The following is a 27,296-nucleotide window of genomic DNA, read 5'->3' on the forward strand; positions in this document are numbered from 1 at the left end:
ATGAGGGAATGGGAGACTGGGACTTGAATCCAGGCCACCTGCGTAGCCATGTTAAGCACTAACCTTTACACCACCAGCCAGATGTATTTTAGTTAAAGCGCTTTGCTCTCTTCCTGTCAGGACTGCTGTGAGAAAGTCGGAGACACCAGTTGCAGCAAGGAATTCAGGCTTTTGTTCCCTCTAGCAGCTTCTTCAATTCTCTCTAGCAACTATTCTGGATTAAAGTCACTTTTATTTCAAAACAGAGTGTCCACATAAGGAGTTATTCGGAATAGCTATGCTGGTCAATTTCCCCATGTAGACAAATCCTTACAGAAACATCAGTTATAAGCTAAATATTCCCTCTCACCCTCCCATCACGCTAAAATTATCTATTATTATAATTCCTGTTGGCATGATACACGTAGTATTTCCTGAAGAAACATGAACTAAAGCAGTGGTGGCCAATGGGACGTGCACACACATCCCAAGTGCCTGCCACAGTGATAGCCCCAGTTCTCTGTCCATGGTCCTGGCTGATTCCAGGGCCAGTTGGTCACTGCAGAGATTTCCGTCCCTCATTCTCTGCTTGGGAAGATGCATTTCAGCTCCACCTCCTCGCTTCCCAGACCCTGCAAGGGGATTCGCAGAGCCTTGGCGGGGGGTTGCCACAGTGTGAAGGGGTCACAGGAAGGAGGTGTCTGTGTGTGTATGTTATGGGCCCTCTGACGCTTGGAGGACTTGACTGTAAGTTGAATGGAAGCTGGATGGGGCCCGGCCTATGTTACTTTGCTCAGGGCCCCACAGAACATAGCATTGTACCAGCACTAAGGACCCAACCCCGCTCTCATTGAAGCCAATGGCAAAACTCCCATTGATTTCAGTTGTGCAGGATCAGGGCCTAGAGAAACACCCACCTTCCATTTAAACTTTCACTCTGTTCTTCCTTTTTACCCTTCCCACTCTCCCTAGGACTCCCTCTTCACACCCACACAACACACCCCACCCCCTTAAAATATAGTTGCTAGCAGGCGCAGCAATCATTCAGTTGGTATGTTGGCTCTGAACAATCACTTTTTCTCACGTGCCATCTCTCTTCAACCTTCTCCAGCTACAGAGCTCAAGGACCAGGGACAATACAATTGACTCAGGTATCCTCCATTGGTTAGGGGTGTAACTGGGACTTCCTGGCTTCAACCACCATGTGAAAGGGGAAATATAAAAGGCAAAAGGCATAGGAGGCTGACCTCGCTTAAGGCAAAAGTCTCGTTCTGATTCAAGTCATTTCCATGCAACAGCTTATCCACCCAAATGAAGCGATTTTGTCACCTTCAGTGGGCAACCAGCTAGCGCCAGCCCTATTTTGCCTGCTGTCATGGTCTCTCCTCAGTGGTGCAGTTATTCTGAATGGTCTTTGTGGTCACCAGGACAGTGGCCCCCAGCTCTGTTGCTGGTAGTGGAAAGCCATGGTCACGTTCTTCGTTGCCGGCGGAGAGAACAGAGAGCTGAATGACATCACTTCCTGCCCCACCTTGGAAGACTGGCTTCCTCTTTGAGAAATCTCCTCTTCCTGCTGGCCCAGCATGCTTCAGGGTGCCATTCACATGTTGGCATGTGGCCAGTACGAGATCATCTTCTTCTGGCAGTTTCGGTCCCTTACAGGCCTGGCTTTCACAGGAAATGACACAGTCCAGGTTTTCTACAAGGGGAAAAAACCTGATTAATAATGCACAAGCCAGGGTGGGCTGTATAGCTCAGGGCTGAGCTACCCTCCATGACATCCTCCTGCAGGAGCACATGCAAGATGGAGGTGAGGTGCTGCAGTGAAGGAGGGGGTTAAAGGGCCATGGGCACTCCCTCTGTTGTCAGCAGGCAGCTCCAACAACCGTTCAGCTGTCAGACCCCCCTCCCCACCCTTGGGACAAGCCCCTCAACCTTCACCCCAGCTGCCAAACTATTCTTGTGCTCCCAGTGACAAGTGGGAGAGGCGTGACAAGGAGGAGTTCTGCCTTTCCTCCCCATCCCGCCTCCCAGAGACCATGTCTGCATTAGCCAGGTTACACTGACAGTTCCCCTCCCAACCTGCGGAAGAACACCTTGCATCCATGCTCAAAAGAGAGTCAGACAATTGCTAAGGAGGCAGCACTTGAGGTAACTTACCGCCAGATGTTGTGGGGGTAAGACCTGGGCTAGCCTGAATTGGACGCATGCATCACCCTGGCACAGCTGGAGCTCCGTGAGCTGTGGAACAATAGACTGCAATGCTGCCTTCTCTAGTGTAGAGAAAGCCCCGGCTCTAACTACTAGCTCTGCTCCTTCTGCTGGCTGCAAACCTCTGGGACATCACTGCGGGGAGAGGGGAGTGCGTTGGAGGGGAGGGGACACCGTGGGACACTATGTTGGGATGGAGATTGCAGTCTCTGGGTTGCTGGCTGAGGATCTGCAGAGCAGGGAGGGTGCATTTTGGGGGTGGGAGAAGAATGGGGTAAAGTGCATGGAGGACATTTCTGGGGATGGGTAGTTGGCTGAGAGCGCAAGGCCTTACACTCAACATCATTTCTTGGTTTATCTGTAACAAGATAACTTTTGAACACCACCTCTGATCCAGGCCAGCATTTCAGGGAATGTTCCGGGCCTCAATGCCAGACCTCTGTTGATTCTGGGGGCGATCAGAACATCTATAGAGGGACAATGGGGAACACTTGGAGTGTCTGCCACCTGTGGATAGCACCCACTACCATCTTGCAGCATCACAATACCCCTGCTCACCCTCCCATCAGCATTTAACATCTTGACACCCTGAATACAGAAGAGAAATAATTGCTCTCCCTGTGGGGTGGACAGGCAGCCAGCAGGGACAGCTAGAGGGAAGAGGAGAGAGAAGGAGGCTTTCTTCATCCCTTCCTTCTTCCTAAAGTCCTGCCTCCTCAAAGCCTGCTCCAGCTGAGGGAGAGAGGGCACCGGCTGTCCAACCCTCCCTTCTGATGGGTGGGGGAAGGAAGACAGGTGCTTTGTGGAGAGAGAGGAGAGGGAAGACACACAGAGTCCCTGGCATGGGACCTTGATGTAAGGGGAGGGGGAAGTAGGGGTAACAGAACCCCTGGCATGGTAGAGAAAATGGGGGACCCTCTTTAGGGGGAGGGAAAAGGGTCATGGGGGCACACAGAACCCCTGGTGGATGGGGGGGAGACTGGAGGATGCTAACATGGGGGCACCCAGAGCCCCTAGCAGGGGGGCGATTAAGGGGAGTTGCAGGGAGTTCCTGAAATAGAGGGGGATGCGAAGGTGGCCCACTGGGAGCTTGTGGGGGGAACGGAGGGATGGTGGGTGAAATGAGCTTGGCCTATGCAAGCTATGTGCGACCCCCTCCTACTATGGGGGTTTTGGATGACGGGGACATGGCTGGGGGTGTGTAAAAGGAGACCATCAGCCAGCACACTACGGAACTTGCCCAACTGAGGGAGCTGTCATCTGTCAAACTGCCTCACCTGGACTAGTTTAAGGTAGCCTGAGTGTGGACACAAGGGCAAACCTTCCACCAATTTATACTAACATGGTGGTGGGACAATCAATTTCTTTACCACTGACTGATCTCTCCAGTGCAGACAAGCCCTCATGGGTATGTCTACACTGTAATTAAAAACTCATGGCTGGCCTGCACCAGCTGACTTGGGCTGAGGCTATTCAATTGTGGTTTAGACTTTCAGGCTCGGGCAGGTGCCTGGGCTCTAGGACACAGTGAGGTGGGAGAGTCCCAGAGCTCCTGCTAAGCTACAATTAAACAGCCCCTTAGCCTGAGCCCGAGTCAGCTGGCACGGGCCAGCCAAGGGTTTTTAATTGCAGTGTAGACATACCATAAGAGAGCTGCCAATGCTTCCCATGCAGCTGCCTCATCCCTTCAGTGCCCACTTCTCGAGCTGGCAAGCCCCTCTCATGCACAATCCCCTCCCATCTACAGGTGATGGAGAGGCAGCTGCTTCTGTAGTTAAGGTCTCAGCACAGGAGTGCAAGTAGGGTGGTACCCTCCAGTACGCAGTACCGGCAAGAAATTTTTAGTAGGTACGGGGTACCGGAAAGACTTGGCACTAGCCCCTCCCCCTCCGGAGGGGGTAGGGCTGCGGTCTGCTCCTTAAAGGAGCAGAACATGGCTAGGGAGGGCATTCATTCTTTATATGGCTTTAACAGCACAATACATATGCTAAAAAACTTAAACAAAGGCTTTGTTTAAGTTTGTTTAAGTAATACAATACATATGTATTGTGCTGTTACATTGGTCAGGAGTCCTCAAGAGGGGAGGAGTGTGTGTGTGGCGGGGGAGAATGGAAGGTGTTTAAACAGAGTCTTTGATTCTGTTTCTCCCCTTGGTCTGAATTATCCATGACATTCATACTGCATCACATCAAGTCCAAATCATTAGAGGAATGCCTCCGCTTGCACTGACCAGAGGATGTTTGGATTCTGATGTCAGCCCAGTTCTGCAGCCTGATGGGAATCAGATGTTGTCCCCAGTGTACATATAATTCTTCTTTGCAGCCAAACTAGTCTAACAGACATTTTGTTAACTGGAACTGGAGCAGCAAAACAAAGAAAACAAATGCCTCATTTTCCAGCTTTGTGGGTGAGAGAACTATAAATGAAGATTATAATGCCGGACACTGATGGTCTTAAACCAGCTGCCTCTGGAATCTGCCAAGAACTTTGCTGAAAATATGTTCCTCATCTTAGCAACGGAGCTAAGACTTATCACACATCTATCCGCCTTTCTTCAAATGAAGCTCCTTCTGATCTGACAGCTCAGGCACTGTCAATTTCATCCAGAACAATTTACAAACTTGGAACCTAATCCTGTAAACCCTTAATCATTTGATCAATCCCACTGAAGACAGTGGGACTATTTGCATGAGTATGGATCACTTTTGTGGTAAGCGTTTCAGGAGTCTGTTCTGTTCGTATAAAGGAAGTTGAATCTCTCATTGAAATGCCATGTTTGGGTACAATACCATAATGCAGTTTAGGATACAGTTCTACTTAAAATTTGTCTTTTAATAAATCATACATATGCTGAAATGGCTCCTCACCCAACTCCCATATTCCATATAAAGAGACTGAATACTACATATGTGGGGGAAAGTGAGTAGTTAAGCATGTTGATGTTTGTATATACAAAGGTGGGTGTCGGAGGGGATGGGGAGAGCATGGGGGCCCTGGGCTGGGGGCGGGACAGAGAGGAGTCACATAGAGGGTCACGTGGGGAGGTCACATGCTCTTCACCCCTGTGTCCCTCCCATGAGTGCAGTACTGGTAAGAAATTATTTCTACTTGCACCGCTGCAGCCAGGGTTCCTGTAACAGGGTGGCTCGCCCCTTTGGTTGGGAAGCCTGAGGCTAGCCAACCTTGATTACTTAAGAGACACAACTGTGTTGAATTAGATGATTCTACCCACAAGCAGCAGGAAGTAAGCCATGGCAGAGACTGAGGAAATTCAAGCAAGGTTGCTGTAGGGAAGACCCGAACACTGCGGGAGTTGGCCCAGCTAGGAGGGCTGGGAGTAGCCTGCTAAGGCAGGAAGAAGATCCTGACACAAGGCTGAGCGACAGTCATAGAAAGCCTGGGTATGGTGACTGTTTCAGTTCCATTACAAGCCCAATCTTCACCCCACATTAGTTTAGGAAAATAAAAAGATTTTCACCAGCACTTTTTCTGATTGCTATTAGGATGGTGGGGGGTGTCCCCCCGACCCCCTCACATTTCAAGTCATTTCATGAAATGATACTGAAGTTATAATTAATTTAAAAATGACCCTTTTTAGTCTCTCATGTCTCTGGCCCCCTCTTTTACACACTTAAACATATGCCCATGTTGCTATTTTAAGTCTTTTGAAGCTTTCTTTCCAGATTGCATACTGAAGCGTTGTGTTTGTGGCAGTCAGGCCTTGGGATCAGGGTTAAGGGAATTTCTGATGTCCGGAGTCTCATTTGAGAATGTTTAAACTATAAGACTACTCCATGCCTCATGCTTGCTACCTTACCTTGTCACTTCCACACCCTTTCATGGATAGATTCTTTCACCTGTGGCATTCTTAATATTTTAATGTTCGTGACTTATTGCAGCAAACTTCACTCTAATTCATTAACCAAGTGCTCTGCCTGGGAGCTGAAAGGCCCTGGATGATCTCTCACCCTAGCTGCTGCTGATACTGAGAGGAGCACAGTCATGGAGCCAGCATCAGTATGCAGGGACGGCTTATTCACAGGGAACTTTCCCCTCCTTCCCCCCAGCTCGGCTGCACAGAAACTTCGAAGCAGAAGGGGGAAGAGAACAGGAAAACAGCACATCTTACCCACTCCCCAGAAGCCACTGATGTGCTCAGGGAGACATGAAATTATGCATGACAGCTTCTGAGAAGAGAGCGTGGGGTTGAGTCAGCACAGAGGCACAAGCTCCCATGGGAAAAGAGACCTGGCCCCACCCAACCCAAGAGTGGCCTTGCCTGACTTTTGATTAGGGAGCACGGCCCCTTTGTGGCTGGGAGGGAAGGGAGGGAAGCCCCACAGCTCTTCTATACTTGAGGTTAAGACCAGCTTTCCACTTAAAGCTCCACTCTTCTAAGTGCTCGAAAATCTACATGGTTATGAGCTTGCCTTGAAAGCTGGCGTGCCTCCTGGGGGCACAATGCTCTGTCAGTGATCCAAATTCACAGCCACTTGAGCAAGAGGTTCCCAAGATGCAGCCTCAGAAAACCAGCTTTTCTTAAAGTTGAGAGATTCTGGCAACTTTTTTCTCCTGGCTAGAGCTCCAACCAGGGTCCTCCTATCATCCCACCAGGGTCTCCTGTGCTTGGGTTACCCCAACGGCGCACGTGGCACCCGTTAGCCCTTTGAGGGAAGTCAAATTAAAATGTTGTTTGAAAAAGATTTGCTTTTCCCATTAGACTTGTCCCAAGCTTCCCTTGTTTGTTCTTGAGCCTAATAGATTACACTGAGCCTGTGCAGACAGAGGAGTTGGGTTCTCAGGTTTGATAGCCTTCAAACTTTCCCTAGATAGTCAAAGGGATAAGCAGTAAACCTTTGAAGGTAACCCTCCCAGCCCATTAGAGAGACAAGGTGAGTGAGGTAATATCTTTGACTGGACCAACTTCTGTTGGTGAGGGAGATGAGCTTTCGAGCTAACACAGAGCTCTTCAAACCCTCCACCCAGCTCGTGTCAGATTAGTCTTACTTTGGGCAGAAATCTGGGAAAGGTTGGGAGGCAAATTGCTAAAATCTGTCCAGATTTTCTTTTATTTCGGGGGAATGTGAATGCTTGCTGGCAGGGGAGGAGCATGTTAGGGGGGTGGAGGAGCGTGGTGAATGGGGTGAGAGGGTTTCGGGGCTGCATTGAGGGATGGGGGATGAGTGATAGGGGAAGAGAGGGCTTGGGGGAGGGACACTGGGAAGAGGACAAGGGGGTAAGCAGCATAGGGATTGGGGAGCATAGGGGCAGGGGCTCCTGTCAGCCCTACATTCTTCCTTACTTTGTGTGTGCGCCATGATCTGGGAGGGAAGGGAGTTTCAGCCCCTCTCCCTTCCTCCATGTAAGCTGGGATCTGGTGCTCCCTGTCCCCCCCCACCGCCGTGGTACCTGAGCCCTGTGCCTCTGTGTGCCAGGATTGGGGGGGAGGGGCTGCCCATCTATGGTGATCGGGGGGGGGGGGGCTCTGCTGGAGGGTCTGAGCCCCTCTTCCTACCCCCTCCCCCATGTGAATCAGGATGTGGGTAGCTTAGAACAGGCATACTCAGAGGATGTATCAAACCCACAGTGCTTGACACACATCAGAAAGTCCTGGTGGGGGGGAAGGGAACACCTCCTGCCATGGAGCAGTTCACGTGTCTCCAAGTTATTGTTTCAGGCTGTATTCATTCCCACTGAGTATTCTCTTTCATCCCAGAACATCTCAGCAAGATGAATGGACTACTTGACAACGCTCTGCGCTTGCAACTTTGAAGTTTGAAACCTACCCTGGGCAGAAATCTGAGACTGAACTGTAAACATTTGGGGAAAAGCTGCCTCTCAAGTTTTGTGGTGTTTCTGGAGAAATGTAATCTGAGTACAGCAGAATATTCAGGAGAGGATGAAGCTATATTTGAAAAGCAAATCAATTATAAATGCAAATACTCCCTGGGAGGGGAGGGGTGGAAGAGTAGGTGGTGATAGGTGGCAGAGGAGGGGGATACATGGGAATGTGTGATGGGGGAGGTGAAAAGACAGGAGCAATAGGGAGTAGTGGAGGAAGTTGGGGGAAGGGGGCTTCCCTTCTGTATGTGTGCTGGGATCTGAGGGAGCCCCGCTCTGTGCCCTGCCTGCTGTGGGTCCCGGGATCTGGGAACCCTGATCCTGGTGGGGTGTCTGGGCCCCTCTACCTGTCCCTCCACATGAGCTGGGGTGGGAGGGAGGAAGGGTAACAGATTTAAACATCTGAAATCCAGAACACAATTAGCTAAGATATGCATCACCCCTATGTGGGGTGGAGTGCGGAGTCTGAGAGGGAGTTAGGGTGCAGGAGGGGGTTCTGACCTGGGGCAGGAGATTCGGGCTGTGGGCTCCGTCCAGGCGGCGCTTACCTCAGATGGCTCCCAGTCAGCAGTGCAGCGTGGGTAATGCAGACTCCCTGCCCACCATGGCTCCACACTGCTCCCCGAAGCGGCCATCATGTTCAGCCCCTAGGCGGAGGCGCTGCCAAGCAGCTCTGCATGGTGCGCACTGCCCACCCCCGCAGGCGCCACCCCCGCAGCTCCCATTGGTCGTGGTTCCCAGCCAATGAGAACTGCGGAGCTGGTGCTTGGGGCAGGGGCAGTGTGTGGAGCTTCCCTGATCACCCCTGTGCTGAGGGGCCACAGGGACATGCTGGTCACTTCCGGGAGCCGCGCAGAGCCAGGGCAGGCAGGGAGCCTGCCTTAACCCCGCTGCGCTGCCAACCGCACTTTTAATGACTCGGTCAGTGGTGCTGATCGGAACCGCCAACGTCCCTTTTCAACTGGGTGTTCCGGTCGAAAACCGGACGCCTGGCAACCCTAGGTTGGGGGGTGGAGAAGGAGACACACACCAGTCTTCTCTCCCACACTTAGTTACTGTAACAAACATGTAGTAAAACTGTCAAGGTTTTGGGACATAGACTGTGGATGAGATTTCTCTCACCAGCCCTGTTAGCAACTACACATTGCAAAGGCTATCCCCATTCCACTGGAACACAATGTGCAAGGGGGAAGAAGCACTGAGGAACTGCATAGCAACCAGGTGGCCTAGTGCAGGGTTTCCCAAAATTGGGAATGTTTCAAAGGGTTGGTCGCATGGCAGCTCCTGCAGCTCCTGTCCCACAGGGCTGGTTGGGCTCACCTCCCTGCTCCAGGCACTACAACCTCTGGGGTCGCAGTGCCACTCAGGTTTCGTCCAGCTGTCATGATGACGAGAGCCTCAATAGGCCAAATTTGAGTGAGTCACACTGTAACCCCATGAGCCAGGTCAGAACTCTACTCACAAATTTGGTCCAGTCAGGGGGCGGGACCAAACCTGAGCAGCGCTGCAACCCCGGAGGTAGCAATGCCTGGAGCGGAGAGCCAAGCCCAGCCAGCCCAACAGCACAGGAGCTGCCACCCACTAGGGGGCCAGGACCCAACCAAGACCACCCCAAGGCTTCCACCCCCAGACTATTTACTGGGACGTGGCAGGACGTAAACATTTACAAATGGGTTCTGAGCCCAGAAAGGTTGAGAACCACTGGCTTAGTGGAAACACCACTGTATTTAGACTGTTCCTAGCTCTGCCACTGGCCTGCTGGGTAACTCTGGCAAATCAGTTTCCCACCTGGAGAATGGTGATAAGGATGTAAAGTTGTCTGAGAGCTACTGATGAATTGCACAATATAAAATCTAGCTCTTTTAGTTATTACCTTGCCACAGTAGCATATCAACTGCAAACCTAGATGAGAACTACACCTGTCTAAATGGCCACTAACTCCTACTAACAAACATTTCTCTTTCTGTTTAAAAATCTAGGAAATTAAACGGGGAAAAAACATTGCCCCAGAGTGCAGGTTGCCCAGTGATAGCTCGTGCCCTTCCAGCATGTTGAGTTCAGCAAAACTCAGACTTGAGAAAACCAGGAACTAGAGTTCAGGTAAACACCCAGACAACCGTATCTTCGTCCTCTTTGAGTGATGCCCCAATACAACCATAACACACACATTTGCGCTGTCTTTTTACTGTACTGGACAGGGGCTACCTGCCCCTGCCCTATGCTCCAACACGGAGCTTACTCCCCTGACCTAATACGATACTTGAAAAATTGAATAACCACTCCATACCCTTCTACAACCCCTTCACACCTGCACACAGGAGACCACCAAACCTGTACTTTCCCATACCCATCATTAAATCCACCAATAGCTCTCACATCCCACCTCACTACCGATGATACCCATGGCAAGAAGACCCCAGTGTCCTGCTATTGACATGACCGATGCAATTCTGTGCTGAAATGATGCTGACGGGACCCTCAAAATACACGCGTGCACCTCTTCCTTTGATCACACCGTGCGGGACTCAGACCCAGACCTCCTCATATCACAATTACAGCTCCTCCAAGCTGCTCCAACATATTCCTCTACCATTCAATACGGCTCCAACTAGCACAGTGAATGCAGCTGGAGCGCATGCAGACAGTGGCAAATTTAGAATTAGTGGAGCCCTGTGCTCAGCTCCATTTTTGGGGCCCCTCCTTGGGACCCAGCCAAGAAAAAGAACATTCTCTCTTATCCCCCGCCCCAACCATTTTTCATTCTTTTTTTCTTCGTCCTCCTCCTATAAGTAATAGGAGGTAAATGAAAATAAAGTGAGGTACCTTGATTGTTTTGGTAGTCTAACTTATTTTTCCACAAAGACCACCTGAAAATCGCTGAGGGTCTCAGCGGACCACTTAATGATCTTTCCAAATATTCTTTGGACCTATTGGAAACTATTGGAAAGTGCTTTGGATAAGAGCTCTTTATTAAAAAAATGTAAAAAAACATTGGGGTGCGGGGTCTGGCCAGGACTTATGGTGCGGGAGGGGGCGCAGGGCTGGGGTTGCAGGGTCTGGAAGGGAGTTAGGGTGCAGGAGTGGGCTGGGGGTTGGGGTGCAGGGTCTGGCCAGGAGTTAGGGTGCAGGAGGGGGCTCAGGGCTGGGGCAGGGGCTTGGGGTGTGGAGCGCTTACCTGGAGCAGCTCCCATTTAGTGCAAGGGGTACAGGTGGGAATGTGTGTTGGGGGGTGCAGAAGCGCCCGTTTGGGGGTCAGGGTGGGGGGGAGATGTGGGGGGGGGTGCAGGAGTCAGGGAGGGCAGGGGGCTGGGGGTGTGTGAGGGGGTGCAGGAGTCAAGGCTGGGGGTGTGGGCTGGGGTCATGGGGGTGCACCCAGCCCCCTGCCCTGAGTGGCTGACAGCAGGGAGCTGGGCGGTGGGGGGTATGTGTAGGAGCCTTTGCTCCGCCCTGCCCCGATTCCACCCCCTTCCCCAAGGCCCCGCCCCTGCCTCTTCTCCGCCTCCTTCCCCAAGTGCACTGCGGCCCCGCTCCTCCCCCTCCCTCCTGGAGTGACCTGAGCTCTAGCAAACAGCTGTTTGGCGGCGGGGGAAGTGCAGGGAGGGGCGCGAACGTGGCACACTCAGGGGAGGAGGTAGAGGAGGGGAGATCTTGGCCGCCGGTGGGTGCGGAGCCTGCAGCAGGAGCCCCAGGAGCCGGCAGGACCAAGCTTCTGTCCCCGCAGCTGCCCAGCCCTGGGGCCCCCATCGTTGTGGGGCCCGTGCCAGGGGCAACCTGTTTTTCACTGTAAATCCGCCTCTACATGCAGATAATTTCCAGTGGCTATTGCCAGCTCCCAGGGGGCAGAAGTAAAGTGGTGTGCGTATTTACCTGAACTCTATATTTTGTGGTTTCCAGAAGTTTGAGTTTTGCTGAACTCTATGTTCTGGAATGGCATGAGCTATCGCCAGGCCACCATCTGTGTTAATGAACTTTTTTGCCATTTAATTATTAGTTTAGGATTAAAAGCACAACTTTGCAAGCATGAACAACTGGGTATGTATTTCTAACTTGGAGAAAAAATCTGCAGAATTGAATACAAAATGGTAACTTCTCTATAGTTTTTATGAATCAACTTATAAAATCTAACGGAGCATTATAGCTCTGCAGCAAAATTCTATAAAGCAGGTAAAAAAAGCCTACAGAAAGGATCTCATTCTCTGTTCAGTGATGCAGTATTTTAGAATAATTCCAGTGGAGCCCGACTGCATTACTGCAGAACTTTTCCCCAAATGGTTGAGCTCTTTAGCCTGAAAGCAAATGCATTCTGGGCATTGTACTCATTTGTACCAACCTCTGTGAGCATCTATCACCTGTGCGTACAGATGGATATGCTCAAAATAAGGGGGGAAGTGTTTGTGTCCATAAAGCTTCAAGTGCACAAATGGAGCTGAGATGGGGCCACTTGGAAAATTTCACTTTTTTTTTTTTCTTGAGAGCTTCTGCAGAAGCTAGTGGGGCTTCTGGAGAAGAGCTGGGACAAGTATTTTGGCCTGTCTCATCTCGCTCGGAGCCCTGGGAGGCCTCGTTGCCTTACAAAGACTAAAGGAACTCAATCTATTTAGTTATGGAAGAGAAGAGTAAGAGGTGGTTTAATCACGGCTGAAAGTGCCTACAGAGGAAGAAGGGGTCTGATGCTAGAGGGCTCAGCAATCTAGCAGGCAAAAGCATCACAAGAGCCAGCGGCTAGAAGTTGAAGTCAGCAGAGTCCAAACTGGAAATGAGGCACAACACTTTAAGTGATGGGTAATTGGAACAGATTCTCAAGGGCTGTGGTAGATTCTCCATCACTTAGTCTGAATGTCTATCCAAAAGATGTGGTCAGGTTCAGACCCATGGGGTTGGACTTGACGAAGGAATCACTGGGTGAAATTCTCTGGCCTGTGTTACACTGGAGGTCAGACTAGATGATCCAATGATCCCTTCTGCCCTTCAGATCTATGAAACAAAGACACCTACCCTTGGGCTTTTCATTGGGGCTCCTCCTCTTCCTCTGCCGCCTCCTCCTCACTTGACAGGTCAGCAAGCCACAGAGTGCAGCCAGGACCAGGACTAGCCCCACTAAAGCAGGGATCCCAAAGATCAAACCTGGGCCAGGTGCTGGTGCTTGGGTTGAAGTGGGGGCTACGCTGTTGTGGCATGCTGTGGAGAGAATTAAAGCAAGATAGTGGTCAGCCCGAGGGGAGCTACTGTGCAGGCTTCAGGACGGCAAGCCTGGGTGGTCTCAGGGGCTGGGGAGTTAAAACACAGCGGATAATCCCAAAATTTTCATCAAATGTGGGGCAAATTCCCTCACCAATTGTAATTCCCAACATCTGCCCATTCTGACCCCCTTACACAGGGAAGTAATAGTCCAAGTCCCCCACCTTCTCTCTTCTAAACGATCCTTATTTCACCCAGAGTGCGGATGGGGCACCTCTCATATTGCCTGTCTTTTCCATCGCTGGGGTGGGTTGAAATCTCTCTCTCCCTAGCTGTTGGGGTCTCATTCACCTTTCTGTCTCTCCCTCCTCCCCTTCCCTGGCTGCTGGTGACTGTCCCATTCCTTTGTTTTTCTTTTCCCCACACCGCTCGGGATGAAGCTCCCCTGCCTTCCTGAACCCATCCCCACCTTCTCTCTCTCATTCCTTCAGTCCCTGGAATCTTTCCCTTCAAGAGGGGGCCGATCCCCAATGGGGGCCTGATCCCCCTCCAGGGAACCCAGGGGCTGCCGCTCTCCTCTTACTTGTGTCCTCCTCGGCGTGTCCAGGCAGTTCTGTGCACCTCACACATCCCTTGGTCAAGGGGTCAAAGCACTGGGGAGGGGAGCAGGCAGCGTCTGGGTGTCTGTCTGAGTTTCCTCGCATCATGTCCGAGTCAGATTCAAAATTCCTTTATTGTCCGGAGATTTAGACGAATGCCGCCCAAGTGTGAATTCACAGAGCCCTGGGGGCTGTGTCAGAGGGAGATACAGTCTGTCAAGCTGTGTCTGTCCCTCGGGGGCTCCAGCTCTCTGCACTTCCCCCAGGGCGGCCCTTTATCAGGGGAGGAGGAGAGGAAATGTGCTGAAGGCGTCAGCCAAGCCTGCCCACGCAACACCCCCGCTCAGCCCATCTCCCTCCCCCAACCTGCCCATCTAACAGCTCCATAGCCCATAGGAGCCACCACACCAGCGCTGACTAGTTGTCCTTCTAGTCCAATAACCTGCTTCCTGCCACACCACAGCCAACCACTAGTTGATACTCCAGTCTCTCCTCCAGGGACAAGCATTGCTTGTAGAAGGAATCCAAGCAAGTGAAAGCCACAACTCAAACTCTTTCTCAGTCACTGCCCACTAGTCCCATCCCTCTTGTCTTTTCACTTCCCTTTTCACTCACTACATCTCATCTCTCTCACCACCACTTTGGTTTTGGTTTGGAGGCCTCAGCTGTGCCCTGCTTTGCGGCCTTCTCAGTTTCTGCCATTCACCCTTCTTTATCTCACTTTGAAGGGATTCCCATTCCAACCCAGGGCTGGTTTTTGCCTCATTACGGTGTGAGAGAGCCCATTTGGGGATCGGAGCTGTGGTTTCTGGGTTTATGACTCCACTTCTCAGCACAAGTATCAGTAAAACTAGAACTCTCCACATGGGCCCGTACTTAACGAACACCCTCCCCGCCTCTGTAGTTCTGAGCTACAGATATGTCTGAACATGGTGGAATATTACTCAGCATCACATGTGTTGTATTTGTTCATGTTACACAAATTATTTATTTTGCTTCCTTTTTGCAGCTAATCTGCCTATTCATTTCTACGGCCCTTTTCTCCATGGAATCAGAGCACCTCCATGTCTGTTATTTTGAACTTGCAGCTTCCCCTGCTATTCCTATCTTGGTCTTCTCTCCACAGCTCTGCCAATGCACCTGAATCCTAATCTGCAGCTCCCTCTGCTCTTCCAGTTCCTGACTTTTCTTGAGCAGCAATATCCAATCACGCCAAACTGGATTTGTGATGTAAACAATTCCTGGCTAGAATGAGACTGAGACCCTCAAAACTCATGTCACTTGTGACCTATGTCATAGAGGAACCCATGTCTGGTCCAAAGCCCAGTGAAATTAATGAAAAGACTCCTACTGACTTAAGTGTGCTTTGGTTCATGCACTTAACACATTAACTCTTTTGTGTCGTCAACAGCTCTTCCCTTTTTCCACAACCAAAGCACCTGCAGGATGGATGGTTGTTTCACAGCAAGAGCTGTTATTCCAGTTGTTATTCGGAGAATCCTAGACCCTGGAGATGAAAGAAACCAGTGATGTCCCAGCTTGTCTACTACCCGCAACCCTCCCTTGCTTCTTCCCTGCAGCATATTCTTCATTGTTTTGTCCAGTCCTGTTTTAAATTACCCCAAGGATGGGATTTCACCACTTTCTTTGGGGGGCTCTTGTAGTTGAATAGATCTTAAATATTTCATGACATCTACTCTAGATTTCCCTTTGATCAGTTTCATCCACTTATTCCCAGCCTTACCCCTCACACCACTCTACATAAAGCTCCATAATTAATAGGAAAGAGAACATTTCTTCTCCAAATACACACTTGTGGTTGGTTGAGACTCCTCTGCAGATGAGACTCCTCTGCAGGGACCCAGGATATCTGTCAGCGATTCTTGCCGGATTCCTCCTGTCCTACAGCAGATTGCTTGGGTGTGAGAATCTTCTTATCTTTCCCCTCCTGTCACTTCTCACCGCTTCACATGTATTCCTGCTGGACTGCAGGACCATCCTGCAAACAAGAAAGCTGAGTGCAAGTACCTTTCAAACAGCAGAAAGCATTGTGGGAATGCTCTCGCCCTGAGGCAGCACTCACGAAGGAACAGGGTGGACGAATGGAAAGAGGACTCTTACAAAATCCATGCGGATGGCTTGAAAATAAATCATGCTGTACACATTTTTACGGTGTTGAGATGTTAAAAAAACTACAACAGGCATTTTTCAACCCATCCCCAAGTATTGTCAGGCTTCAGCATTCAAAAATCATGAGTGGCACTCCCCAAAATTGTGAAATCGTCTCAAAAATAATATATATAGGGTTCTTTTTCTTTGCCTTCTGACTTTTGAGTCTTCCAGATTCACTTGGATCATGTTTTCAAGCTTTTAGCCACAATCATGAGGGCTAGAAATGTACTTTTGCCTTTCAGGGAAAACTGGGATTATCTTGTACTCACTTAACTTCAGGAACTGCAGCTTTAGCAAAAACACCAAACATCCTGTGACTCGCAACAAAATTGCAGGAGTTGATCCTATTAGGTTGGTAAAAATCCTTTCCAAAGCCCGAAGCCCCTGTCAAGTCCAGCTCCTATGGAACGTGATTTAGCATTGCAGCCGAGACCTGAGTGAAAAAGACTCTCCCTGCTCTCCCCACCCCCAAATGCTCTCTGCTTCATTAATGTATGTTAGCAGCCCCAAGAGTGAGATGCACTTCTCCTGTGTGTGAATAGGGTATTCCATTTTTTTTTTTTTGTAATTGACCCAGGGCAGGTGACTGGGTCTAGGAAATAAAGACCATGTGGCACTCTGTGTGTCATGCCCTCATTACACATAGAGACAAGATGTTCAGGCCTGAAACTTCAACTAAGAGTATGGCGCGGCATTTCAAAGAGCCAAGGCACATATCCCATTGATATGATGGCTTCAACTGACAGGTGATTAACCTCTGCTAGGCCTCTTTAATAAACATCTCTGTAGCCAACAGCAGTAATTCAGCCCCTGTAAGATGTTGTTTGCAAAACATTGAGTCTGAAAAGCTTTCACTAAATAGGAGTTCTCTCTGGTACAGTCTCAGTGTCGCTATATAGACACATACACTCATTCCAGTCCTGTTTCCAGCTCTCTGCTGAGTGTGTTGGATGCAGGAATCATGACAACGCTCATGCCCAGTGCGATTCCACCTCTGCAGACATCCTTCGTCATCGGGCTCCTGTGGCACCCACTGGTTTGAGGTGGTGTGATGAGTCAGAGCAGTAGGCTGCTTACACCCATATAATGATCAGCTACCATGCTCTTCAGAAAATCTTTCTCTGGAAATATGTGTCACCAGGCAAATGGCTTCTTTGCTCGCATTAATTTCACCTGCTATTGTCTTTTTCCAAGAGGGACAATCACTCTATTTCCCATTGGCCTTCTTTACTTTCCCCGACCCAGTTCTTTTGTGTTCTCTCTACTCCAGTCATCTCAATGACCCTAGTCTCCTGTTTCCATCTCTCCTCCCCCCCACCACAACCCGCCACACACCATCTCCCTCTGGCCATCTTACCCCTCCCTCTTTTCCTTCTTCTTTCCACATCTCGCTCTTTCTTCTCTCTTCTGTCTTGTTGCCCCTTTACTTAGGGTAGGAGGCAGGATTCTTAGGTCCTATTCTTATTTCTCCCATGAACTAAGTACGTGACCTTGGGCAACTCACTCATGGCCAAATTTTCAAATGGGGGAGTCTAAATAAAGCCAGTTAAGTCCATATTTTAACAGCTAGGGCTGGATTTTCAATACAGCTCAGCACCCAACAGCTCCCATTTGGGCACCTTAACAAAAACCAAACAAACAAAAAATGGAGACGCTAATCCTTAGCCAACAGCACAGGATGTGAAGCTTGATGCATTCGTGTTTGTAAAGTGTGCTGTCCACACACTGTGTTGAAAGCTGCCGCTGCCTGAATGCACATTGTTAATGATCAATAATTCTACCCTTTTCTGTCACTCTACCCAATTTCTCTCTCTCGCTCATCTTTTGAAGTCCTGTTCTGTCACTTTCAGTCTCTATCTGATTTTCTCTTGCCACCCTGCCTTAAGTCCTATTGTCTGCATCTCTTCTGTGGGGCAGATAGTGAGCTCTGGGTTCCCACTGAAGTTCACTCACTCATCGAAAAGCCCCATTGTCTTCCACGGAACTTTACTCATATGACTAACGACTTACCCAGGTGAACCAGGGGTCCACAGTACAGACCTGTATGTCAGGCCCTTTCCCCTTTGTCTCATGCATCTTTCTCTGTCTCTTTACTCTCGACAAACAACTAATCCATTTGGATCAGCATGAGTTAAACCCGGCTCAGCAAGTGGTTAATGGCTGTGAAAGGTTTGCAACTAAAAGTGCTACATGACAGGCAAATATCGATAATAACTCACATGAATAATTAAATAGCAGAAAGTTGACTCACTGGCTAAGGAAATTCGCATTTCTCATCTTGTTTGTGAAGAGATGGAAGCCCCAGGAGCTTAGGAATCTAGTTAACCCAGTAGTTTTTATTAAAGAAATAAAAAAGGAAAAGTATAAAAACAGCAATTAAAAGTACGGCTTAGTTCTGGAGCTGGGAAAATCCCTCAAAATAACATTCACTTGAATGCATCAAAAATTGAATCTGCATCAGCTGAGTTTGCACCCCATTGTGTCTGGTCCCCACAAATATCTTAGCAAAGGACTCTACCAGTGGAAATAATCACGGAAAGAGGGAATTAAGGACCTGCTCCTGCAAACACTTACACATACAAATAATTTGACTCACACAAGTAGTTCCAGTTATACCAACGGGTGGGTAAAGTGACTCATCTGCACGTTTACAGGATTGGGCCTCTATATGTCAGAGAATATCCATTAAAAGTTAATGCTGAGCTTATCTACATGACTATTTGCACAGGAAACCTGATTCTATGGGCTTGTCTAGATTAGAAAAGTTGCTCTGGTGTAACTAAATTGATTTAAAAGTGACTGAGGTCAAGTGGGGCAAGTTCCTAATGTAGATGCACTTAAACTGGATTAAACTTCACTTAAAACTATTATTTCACCACTTTACCCCTCGCTTAAGTGCACTGATAGTAGGGTTCAAACCCCCGCTTAAAGCATAGATTTAAGTGAGGCTTAAATCCATTTGGGTGCATTGGAATGAGATCACTTTTAAAACAATTTAGTTACATCTATGCAACTTTTGTAATGAGCACCAGGCCTTAGAGTTACGCTCATCAATAGTCTGACTCAAAGGCTGTGGTAATCAATAGGAGTCTTTCCATTGACTCAATGGGCTTTGGAGAAGGCCCCAAATCAGGGAACAGAAACAATTCTACGTCACGTAGGAGTCAAATCAAAACTAACCAACCCCGTTTGAATTTTGCATATTAATCACTTGTAGCAAACTGTTCCCGGAAGAGCTGCAGACCAAAGATTATTCACAGGAATGCTTTGGTGAATATTGTTGAATAATGAGTATATCGGAGAGAACAGTAAGGTGCTTGCGGACAATTTCCAAACAGAAGAAGAGGCTACATTGGCCAAATAAATTATTGGGTGCAGCTATTCACTCAGCTCTGTGCAGTCCATCTCCCCCCCATCCCCCTGCATTAGCATATCTGCAGCACCAGCAGTCTGGCCACCCTTCAGCACACGCTTCTCAGTCCCATCGGAGACTTGGGGACTACTCACAGGCTTAAAGTTAGCCACCCTGTTGACCTGGGGCCTGCGTCGGTGATAGAATGACAAATCAGTGCTTCCGTGACAGCTGTAAAGTTAGAGTGGCAACTAAATAGGAATAACGGTAAGATGAACCTGTGAATGCTGGCATACTAAATGTCTTCCAAAATCAGCTGGCAACGCGTCGCTGCGGTTATTATATTAACTGATTCACTCTCTTAGTTAGCGTGGCACATCATGGTATGCTGCAATCTGACAGCAAATCAGGAATGGACAGTTATGACAAACACACAAGGACATCCCCCTCCCTATACACTGGGAAGACCTAGCTGGGCAAACGCTCATAGTATTTTATCTCCCACCGACACAGACCCGGAGGGGTCTGACCTTTTTATTTCCTACCATTTGGCAACACCCATCGAGCTTGTTATGCCAATAAAATATTTTGAATTTGAATTCGACTACAGGCTGCCAGGGATTAGATTACAGCCCAAGTCAGCCCCAGGAGCTTCAGCAAGGACTGTCATATTTCAAAGGGGACATATGTGCGTGTTTGTGTATCAGCTCACTTACACACCCGTTTTTGTTGATTGATAAGTAAATAAATGAACATCCTCAAATCTGAGTGATCACCTCTAGTATTGGCTGAAATTGGCACTACAGTTGTCTCTCTGTGGGCAAGGAACTAGTTGCTGCATTTTGGAAGACTTCAGCTGAAAGTTTAACCTTTCCCTCTTCTTTTGATGGGGTACAGTGAGACCGGGAACACTGGGTTCAATTTGATTTAGTTGTTTGTATCATCTCTCTGCTTAATGATACAGACAAAGGCTTCTTTGGCTCCTAGTGGCATAGGATGCCCTGGATCATGAATAGACAGAAATCCAGCAAACTCTTGGGTGTACACATGGTCTCATCTTGGCCCCTGAGGCCAAGTCAAGCTTAGACTTGGGCCAAGCTTAGCTAGGGTCTGCCCTTGTAAAGTGCTAAGCACCCTCAACTGTTATTAACTTTGGTGGGGTTACACGGTAGGAGCAGACTTTGTAACATTCCATTAAAATGAATTATCTGAAACATTTGGGGGCCAGATTCTGATTACAATCACACTGGTGTGAATCTGGAATAATTACATTGGCTTCACTAGAGTCACTTAGGATTTACACTGGGTATAACTGAGATCTGAAGCTGGCCCTATGTTTGGCCATGATTTCAAATGTCTGTCTGTTCTCTTTTGTCCAGCATCATGGTACATGGCCTTAGTGGTTAACATGGAGAGCTTATTCAGTTGTCAGGAAAGCAATAAGGTAGAGAAATTAGGTAGGGAAAAGAGAGATGGAGGAGTGTGCGACAATGAGGAGAAAGAGAAGAGAGTTAGGGAGATGGAAAGGGGATGATGTGCAGGAGGTCCTGCAGGTGGCCATGAACCATACAAATTCCTCCTTCCCACAAGGAATTTTCTGCCCTACTGGGTGAACTCCATTCAATTACCCAAAGATGCTTTCAAAAAGATACCCCCTTCCTACAGCACACAAGGGCCAGATCCTCAGCAGGCGTCAATCAGCATCGCTCCTTCGATTTCTGAGCCTTAGGGATCGTAATGGCTCAAGGCAGAACAAGGACTAAGCAAGGAAAAAGAAGGGATGCCAAGTGAAAGTACACTCTTTTGATGCTGTACCTGGGCGTGCCTCTCTGTCAGGGAGGTAGGGGCAAGAAGGTCTTACCTCCCGAATCCCACCTTCCTTTCCATACAGAGCAGGGAGACCAGTCCCTCTTTGAAGTCTAGAACTGAGGAAGTCCTTGGTTCTTTCCAGCAGCTCAAGAGAATATCAGTTTTCATATGGAATGTTGGCTATTAAAACAAAAGCCCAAATTCTGCTTTCAGATAAAGTCAAGGAGGTTGACAGGTGTGAGAGTAGAATTTAGCCTGAAATTTTTAACATAGAGCAATATGTGATTGTCATCATTTAGCCCAATGCATTGCCTAGCTGCAGGAGTGGTGGGGTAGGTCAGAGATGCTGTGAGGAGGGTGCAAACGTCTGGCCACTTTCCAGCACATCTTTCGGTTTGGCCCCTTCCCCACTCCTCTCATTCCCCTGATGGTTTGGATGGGGATTGTTCCCCACTGCATATACTCTGTGCTGGTTTGCATGGTTGTCTAACACCTTCTTACCTCCTCTCAGGGGTCATGTAAGGGGCACCTCCCTCTACCCTGGTTTGGGACAGACAGTCACAAGGACACAGACAGGACCAGATAACCATGATTCTCAGGCCTCTGGAAAGAATTTGAGGCAACTTTCTGAGGGTGACTGATTAATTGCTCATTTAGTCTGATAATACTTTAAAGCAGAAATTTCCCTACTCCTCCCCCTCCCCCCGAAGCTCTCCCATCCTTCCTCTCGCCCCTCCCCAGTGGCCAGCTAGTTGCAGTGTTGCTAATTTAGTCATTTTCCAACTAGAACTAGTTGTCTGGAAAATGTTCTAGTTGGAGAAAACTGTCATTTAGTTGTCAGTTGGAAATCTGAATTGAAATATTAATACACACTTTAAAAGCATATATATGATAAAATACTTGTACCTAAAAAAGCAAAATAGGTTTGAAAAGTGTGAACAAAGACTAACTTCCTCACACAGCTGTGCTTGTTATGACAATGTCGACACATTCGTTTCGGCCATGTTGGCTGACGTAATAATTTCAAATGATTTATAAACACCAATAAATCATAGAAATTGAAGTGCTTGATGTTTATTGGTGTTTTATGATGTTTGAAATGTGGAGCAGAGAGTTAGCGCCGAATCGCCTTGCCAACGAAAACATACAGCCCATCTTTGCCCTCACGGTCTCACCCCTCAGCCTTTACCCCCCTGTAAATACGAACAAATGTCAATTTTTGGGAAAACACTGCTTTACGGCACCATCTAATTAGGATGGTTTTAACCCCTTGCTCTCCCGTAGCAGGGCAATTCAGCGCCCCTCCTCCTTGCTCTCTCTGCATCATTTCCTTTGTGAATCAGGCTGGGGTTTCCTCCACTTTTTTGCATTTCTCCTATTTTGATTATTTGGCAATTCCACTTCAATCAATATTCGCTCAATTTAAGACTAATTAGTATTAAAATCAGCCTTAATTGTTACTCACATCCTCATGGTAATGTAACACTGGCCACATTTCAACTCTCTCATTGGGTGCAATGAACACTACAGCTGGCTTAAATGACTTCCTCCTTACCTGATTGAATCAGCAGCCACTCAAAAGAAATCCATACAGATTTCAGATGAGGGAACAATAGTTATGCACTGAATGTCCTAACGAGCAAGGGGGACTCAGCACAGAACAGATGGTAAATGTACCAGTTGTATCATAGCACCATCACTGTGTATCAGCCCTGCATAGTGGATGGATAAAGCCTGGCAAATACCAGGTCTCTGCCCCAATGCATGTACAGCATGAAAGCATGCACAGGTTGAGTACAGTACAATTCAATACAAAACACAGACAGGAGGCCCAATTACAGATTCAAGGATTTCAAGGCCAGGAGGGACCATGATCTTCATCTAGTCCGGCCGTTCTTAAACTGTAGGTCAGGACCCCAAACTGTAGGTCTCAATCCCATTTTAATGGGGTTACCAGGGTTGGCTTAGATTTTCTGGGGCCCGGAGCTGAAGCCAAAGCCCAAGCCCCATCACCCGAAGCTGAAGCCTGAGAGCTTCAGCCCTGGGTGGCGGGGCTCAGGTTACATGCCCTCTACCTGGGACTGAAGCCCTTGGGCTTCAACTTTGGCCCCCCTGCCCAGGGTGGTGGGGCTTGGGCTTTGGCAGGGCTTAGGCGGGCTCAGGCTTCAGTCTCCCCTCCTGGAGGCAGGTAGTAATTGTTGTTGTTAGAAGGGGGTTGTGATGCAATGAAGTTTGAGAACCCCTGATGGAGTCTGACCTCCTGCATAACACAGGCCAGAGGATTTCACCCTGTGATTCCTGCAGTGGAGGGAATTATTCTTCCCGGCTGTGTAGGTGAATATTATCAAGCCCTGTAACTTGTGGCTGAACCAGATCATTATGCAGCAGCTGCACACAAACGACTCCTGTGAACTCTCCTTGGAGCAGCTCATGTGAAGTGGCTTCGTGATCAGACCCAGAACAGTTCAGAGTGTTTGTTTCAGGTCCCTCAAAGTCATGCCACTCCACTGGAAAGTCCACCCCATGTAGCTTGCGGTGACCGCACAGCCACACTGAAGTCTCCCTGGAGCAAAGAGTGGGCCTGTGGGGAGGAAAATGGGTGGGAGGATGAATTTGCCTTGTGGAGCCTAAAAAGGGCAGGGAAGGGCAAAAACCAGCACATTCCAGAAACTATTGGATATGTAAGTATTCCCTTTGTGCCCCGTCACTGCCCTGCCCCATCCTACTCCCCTCCCCCAGCCCCACACATACACCGCAGTCTTGTTTGCTCTCAGCACAGCAACAAGTTGATGAAGGGGCACTGCTGAGAAAGGGGCCCTGGTACTGCTGAGAACTGGTGGGTGGAGAGACTGGATAGAGAGAAGAATTGTTTAAGGTGGCTGCACCAGGTATAACTAGGGAACAACTGGATGAAAATGAGCAAAGGGTAAATATAGCATAAAAATACCCTGCATGATGAGAAAGAATGGGCCGTGGAATCGTCTCCTAAGGTAACCCGGCTTCTGCCAACTGCTAGAATGGTTTAAAACTAGATTGGACAAAGCCCTGGAGAGCAGAGTATAGAGAACAACTGCATCAGCCCGAGGTATGCCTGCACGGTGAACAAGATGGGACACACTGCACTGTACCAGTCTTTTATCTCTCTCATTCTTTTGATTCTATGCCACGCTGCATAACAACGCATGATAATTAGTCACCTCTCTCCCAGGGGTGTTGTGAAAATTAATTAGTCGCTGTCTGCACAGTGCTTTGAAGATGAGAAGTGCTATCTGCTGTAAGAGCTATGGGCTGAGTTGAACACTGTTCTGATTTGGGCTTTGCCTGCCAACTTTTGACAGCTATAAATAAGGAGATTGGAGGAGAAAAATAAATACAGACGTTTTAACTCACTTGAAACACACCGGAGCAGGGGAGCTTCTAGGGAGGGGTAGAGTGGAGAAATGATCAATGTTGACAGAAAAAAATAGGGACAGTGCCTCCAGTTTATGTATTTTAAATGTTCATGATTGTCCATTTGCATTGCTGTTTTTGCAGGAAAGGTGCATGCAGAAACACTGGTGCTTTATAGATCAAGGAGATCAGAGATGGGTGAGCACCAGGTACCTGGATCCAGGTTTACGACTTCCCACTTGCACCTCTCTCTATATAAATGGACCAAACCTAAACAGCCCAACTGTGAATGAAGTTTGGCTTTAGAACTGGATTCCAGCCCTGCCTGTTGCAGCCCACTCACTACAAAGACAGGACGTTTAAGTTCAGAGGTGTGGGGGGTGATGCCCATCTCTATGTAAAACTGCCCCGGCGATAAAAATATGCAGAGCACAGACAGCCCTGCTGCCGTGGTGTGTTAGGAAAGGAGATGGACTTTAATAGCAGAGTTTGCTTTGGTCACCATCTCTGTGTTTGTCCTCTCACTACCTTCCCTTCAGCTCCTCTTCCTGTGCTGTCGGGAGCCCCCGAGAGCTCTTTCAGCAGGGGAACACAGCTGCACCTGTGCTCAGGGGGAACAGCAGCCTGTGGGTATGTAAAATAAGGTCTCTCTCTCTTTCACACACTGCTGCCTTCGCTGAGCCGTGAAAGGATGTGTGAAGGACACAAGGGGAGGGCAGTGGCTTTCACAGCTGTCAATTACTATCATACCATTACAATGAGTGATGTTCTGTACAGGAAGGAGCCCCTTCTTTAAGCCCTCCAGTTACACAGAACTGAAGAACAGAATGGTACCTACAGCTCCTCCTTCCTCCAGAAGGACTCCAGTGGATTTTAGGGACTCTAATAGGGGAGGCAATAGGGCGTAGTAGCTGGTACTGCACTAGGAGTCAGTAAGTCTGTATTCTAGTCCCACTGGCACTGGAACACTTTTAATAGTGGGGGTGCTGAAAGCCAGCCCCCTTACCCCTGACCCCACATGTGGGGCTGGGAGTGGAGCCTCACATAAACTCTTTTTTTTGTTGACAGACCCCTTTTCAAATGCAGTGTTAATCACAGAACCCCCCCACCCCCCCTGGAGAAACGGATGAACAAAAGTATGTGTGTACGTCATATAAACATGCCCGGGAGGAGCGGGATGCACAGAGCCTGCAGAGCGCAGGAGGCTGCCCAGCCCCCACTCAGCACTCGACAGCACGGAGCCAGGACATGGCTGCCCAGCAGGGCAGGGAGGTGCTGTGGTAGCCGAGCCCCGAGAGGAACATATGAGCACCCGGAGGAACATGGGGACTAGTTTGGAGCAGAGGGACCTTCTGCGCCTGCCTGGCTCCATGATGGGGCTCCCTCTACTGCTGGGGGCTGCTTCTTTCCAGAGCTGTGAGTGCTGTGGGACTCGCTGGGCTGGGAGCTCCCCAGTTGGGGGCTGGGGAAGGTGCAGGAGCCTGTGCCTCAGGAGGCAGTGACATGTGGTCCAAGAACTTACCGACTCTCCCCTTCCCTGAAGCCTCTGTGGCCTGGACCCAGCGTCAAGCTGACGGCCCAGGAAGAGGCATCGCTCGCAGCTACCAGGGCTCGGAGTCTGCCTGGGGGCCGAGGGGTCCAGAGGTTTCAATGCAGACGTGCAGTGACATTTTTTAGAAATACATTTTGGTCATATTTCACAGTGCAGCGCAGTCTCTGCTGCTTGCAAACCTGCCTTCTTGTTAGCAACTGCTGGATAATAGAAACTATTGGTTCGTAACTGAGGGGTTGCTAATAAGCAAACTGGCTGGGCCTGCAGTGTCTGTACTCTACATGCTGCCATAAGCATAGATGTACTCTTAGGAAGAGGTTTCAATTTCATTGCATCAGTAAATCCCGACAAAAAGAGTTTTCTCCAAATTTTTCCAGCCAACTCTACTTTGCACTTCTAGCCCACTCTTCATGTGAGGGGCTCAAAGCCCTTTACAGATGTTCATTCATTCTCTTAACACTCTGGTAATTCACAGACACGTGACCCCTGTTTTACAGATGGGGAAAATGAGGCATGGAGAGTTTAAGAGACATGTCCTAGGCCATGCAGGAAATCAACAGCCAAGTCAGAAAAAGACCCCAGCCCTCCCACTTCCAGTGCCGTGCTACACTAGCCATTGCTTTCTCTTGCATAGGACTCATCCTCCCACCAACGGACAGCTAGGTGCAGGCTGTAAAGTGGCAGCTGTTCAACAGCTTAGGCTAGGAAGTGAATAGTGCACGCAGTGGAAACTGCAGGGGGAATTAGCCAACAGACCATAAACAGCACAGCTGGAATTTGGCTGGGACTAAGCCCCCTTTTTGTACAAAATCAAAATTGAATAGAGAAACCAGACAAAAGGAAAACAAGCATTTTCCTTTTCTCTAATCAGCACTGGGACCTTTGTTTTGTGTGTCTTCTGGCAGTGGAGACGTGCAGCCATTCAGTGCCCTCTAACACCAGACAGTACCATCGGTTCAGCACCGACTCAACAGAAAGTGCACCGCCCACCATCTCACTAGCGTCGCCACTGATTGCAACACTCAGGAGAGCAGCGACCAAAGCTTCACTCACAAACATCCCTCAGCTCGTGTAGCCCCTGCACTGATTTTACCTAGCAAGCACCCTCTAGCTACACTACTTGGGGAGTTAGATTATTTGGTAACTACCCTTAGTAGGCTTCAAAAGATAAATATTGGCGATATTCTTTAACAGGAATCTGAACTCACACACT

General features: G+C 48.9%; 1 protein-coding gene across 2 annotated transcripts; it reads right to left on the reverse strand.

Moving 5' to 3' along the window:
* Positions 1-215: 215 nt before the first annotated feature.
* On the reverse strand, positions 216-17,295 carry TNFRSF13C (TNF receptor superfamily member 13C). 2 transcript variants are annotated; one of them, XM_037882803.2, is made up of 5 exons: positions 15,622-17,295; positions 15,248-15,315; positions 13,793-14,081; positions 13,027-13,209; positions 216-1,678 (listed from the first exon to the last, which is right to left on the reverse strand). In XM_037882803.2, the coding sequence occupies exons 3-5, from the start codon at positions 13,914-13,916 to the stop codon at positions 1,353-1,355; spliced, it is 633 nt and encodes a 210-aa protein (XP_037738731.1). In that variant the 5' UTR covers positions 13,917-14,081; positions 15,248-15,315; positions 15,622-17,295; the 3' UTR covers positions 216-1,352. The 2 variants fall into 2 exon arrangements, with proteins under 2 accessions (XP_037738731.1, XP_043400229.1); XM_043544294.1 differs by lacking the exons at positions 15,248-15,315; positions 15,622-17,295 and having other exon boundaries at positions 13,793-14,966.
* Between the last annotated feature and the right edge of the window lie 10,001 nt (positions 17,296-27,296).

The sequence above is a fragment of the Chelonia mydas genome, chromosome 1, assembly GCF_015237465.2.
Source record: "Chelonia mydas isolate rCheMyd1 chromosome 1, rCheMyd1.pri.v2, whole genome shotgun sequence".
Lineage (NCBI taxonomy): Eukaryota > Metazoa > Chordata > Testudines > Cheloniidae > Chelonia > Chelonia mydas.

Coding starts and splice junctions, on each gene's coding strand:
- TNFRSF13C (XM_037882803.2), bottom strand. CDS start 13,916: ATGATGCGAGGAAACTCAGACAGACACCCAGACGCTGCCTGCTCCCCT. Junction 13,210..13,792: donor ACACGCCGAGGAGGACACAA/GTAAGAGGAGAG, acceptor TTCTCTCCACAG/CATGCCACAACAGCGTAGCC. Junction 1,679..13,026: donor CCCCAATGAAAAGCCCAAGG/GTAGGTGTCTTT, acceptor TTCCCCTTGTAG/AAAACCTGGACTGTGTCATT.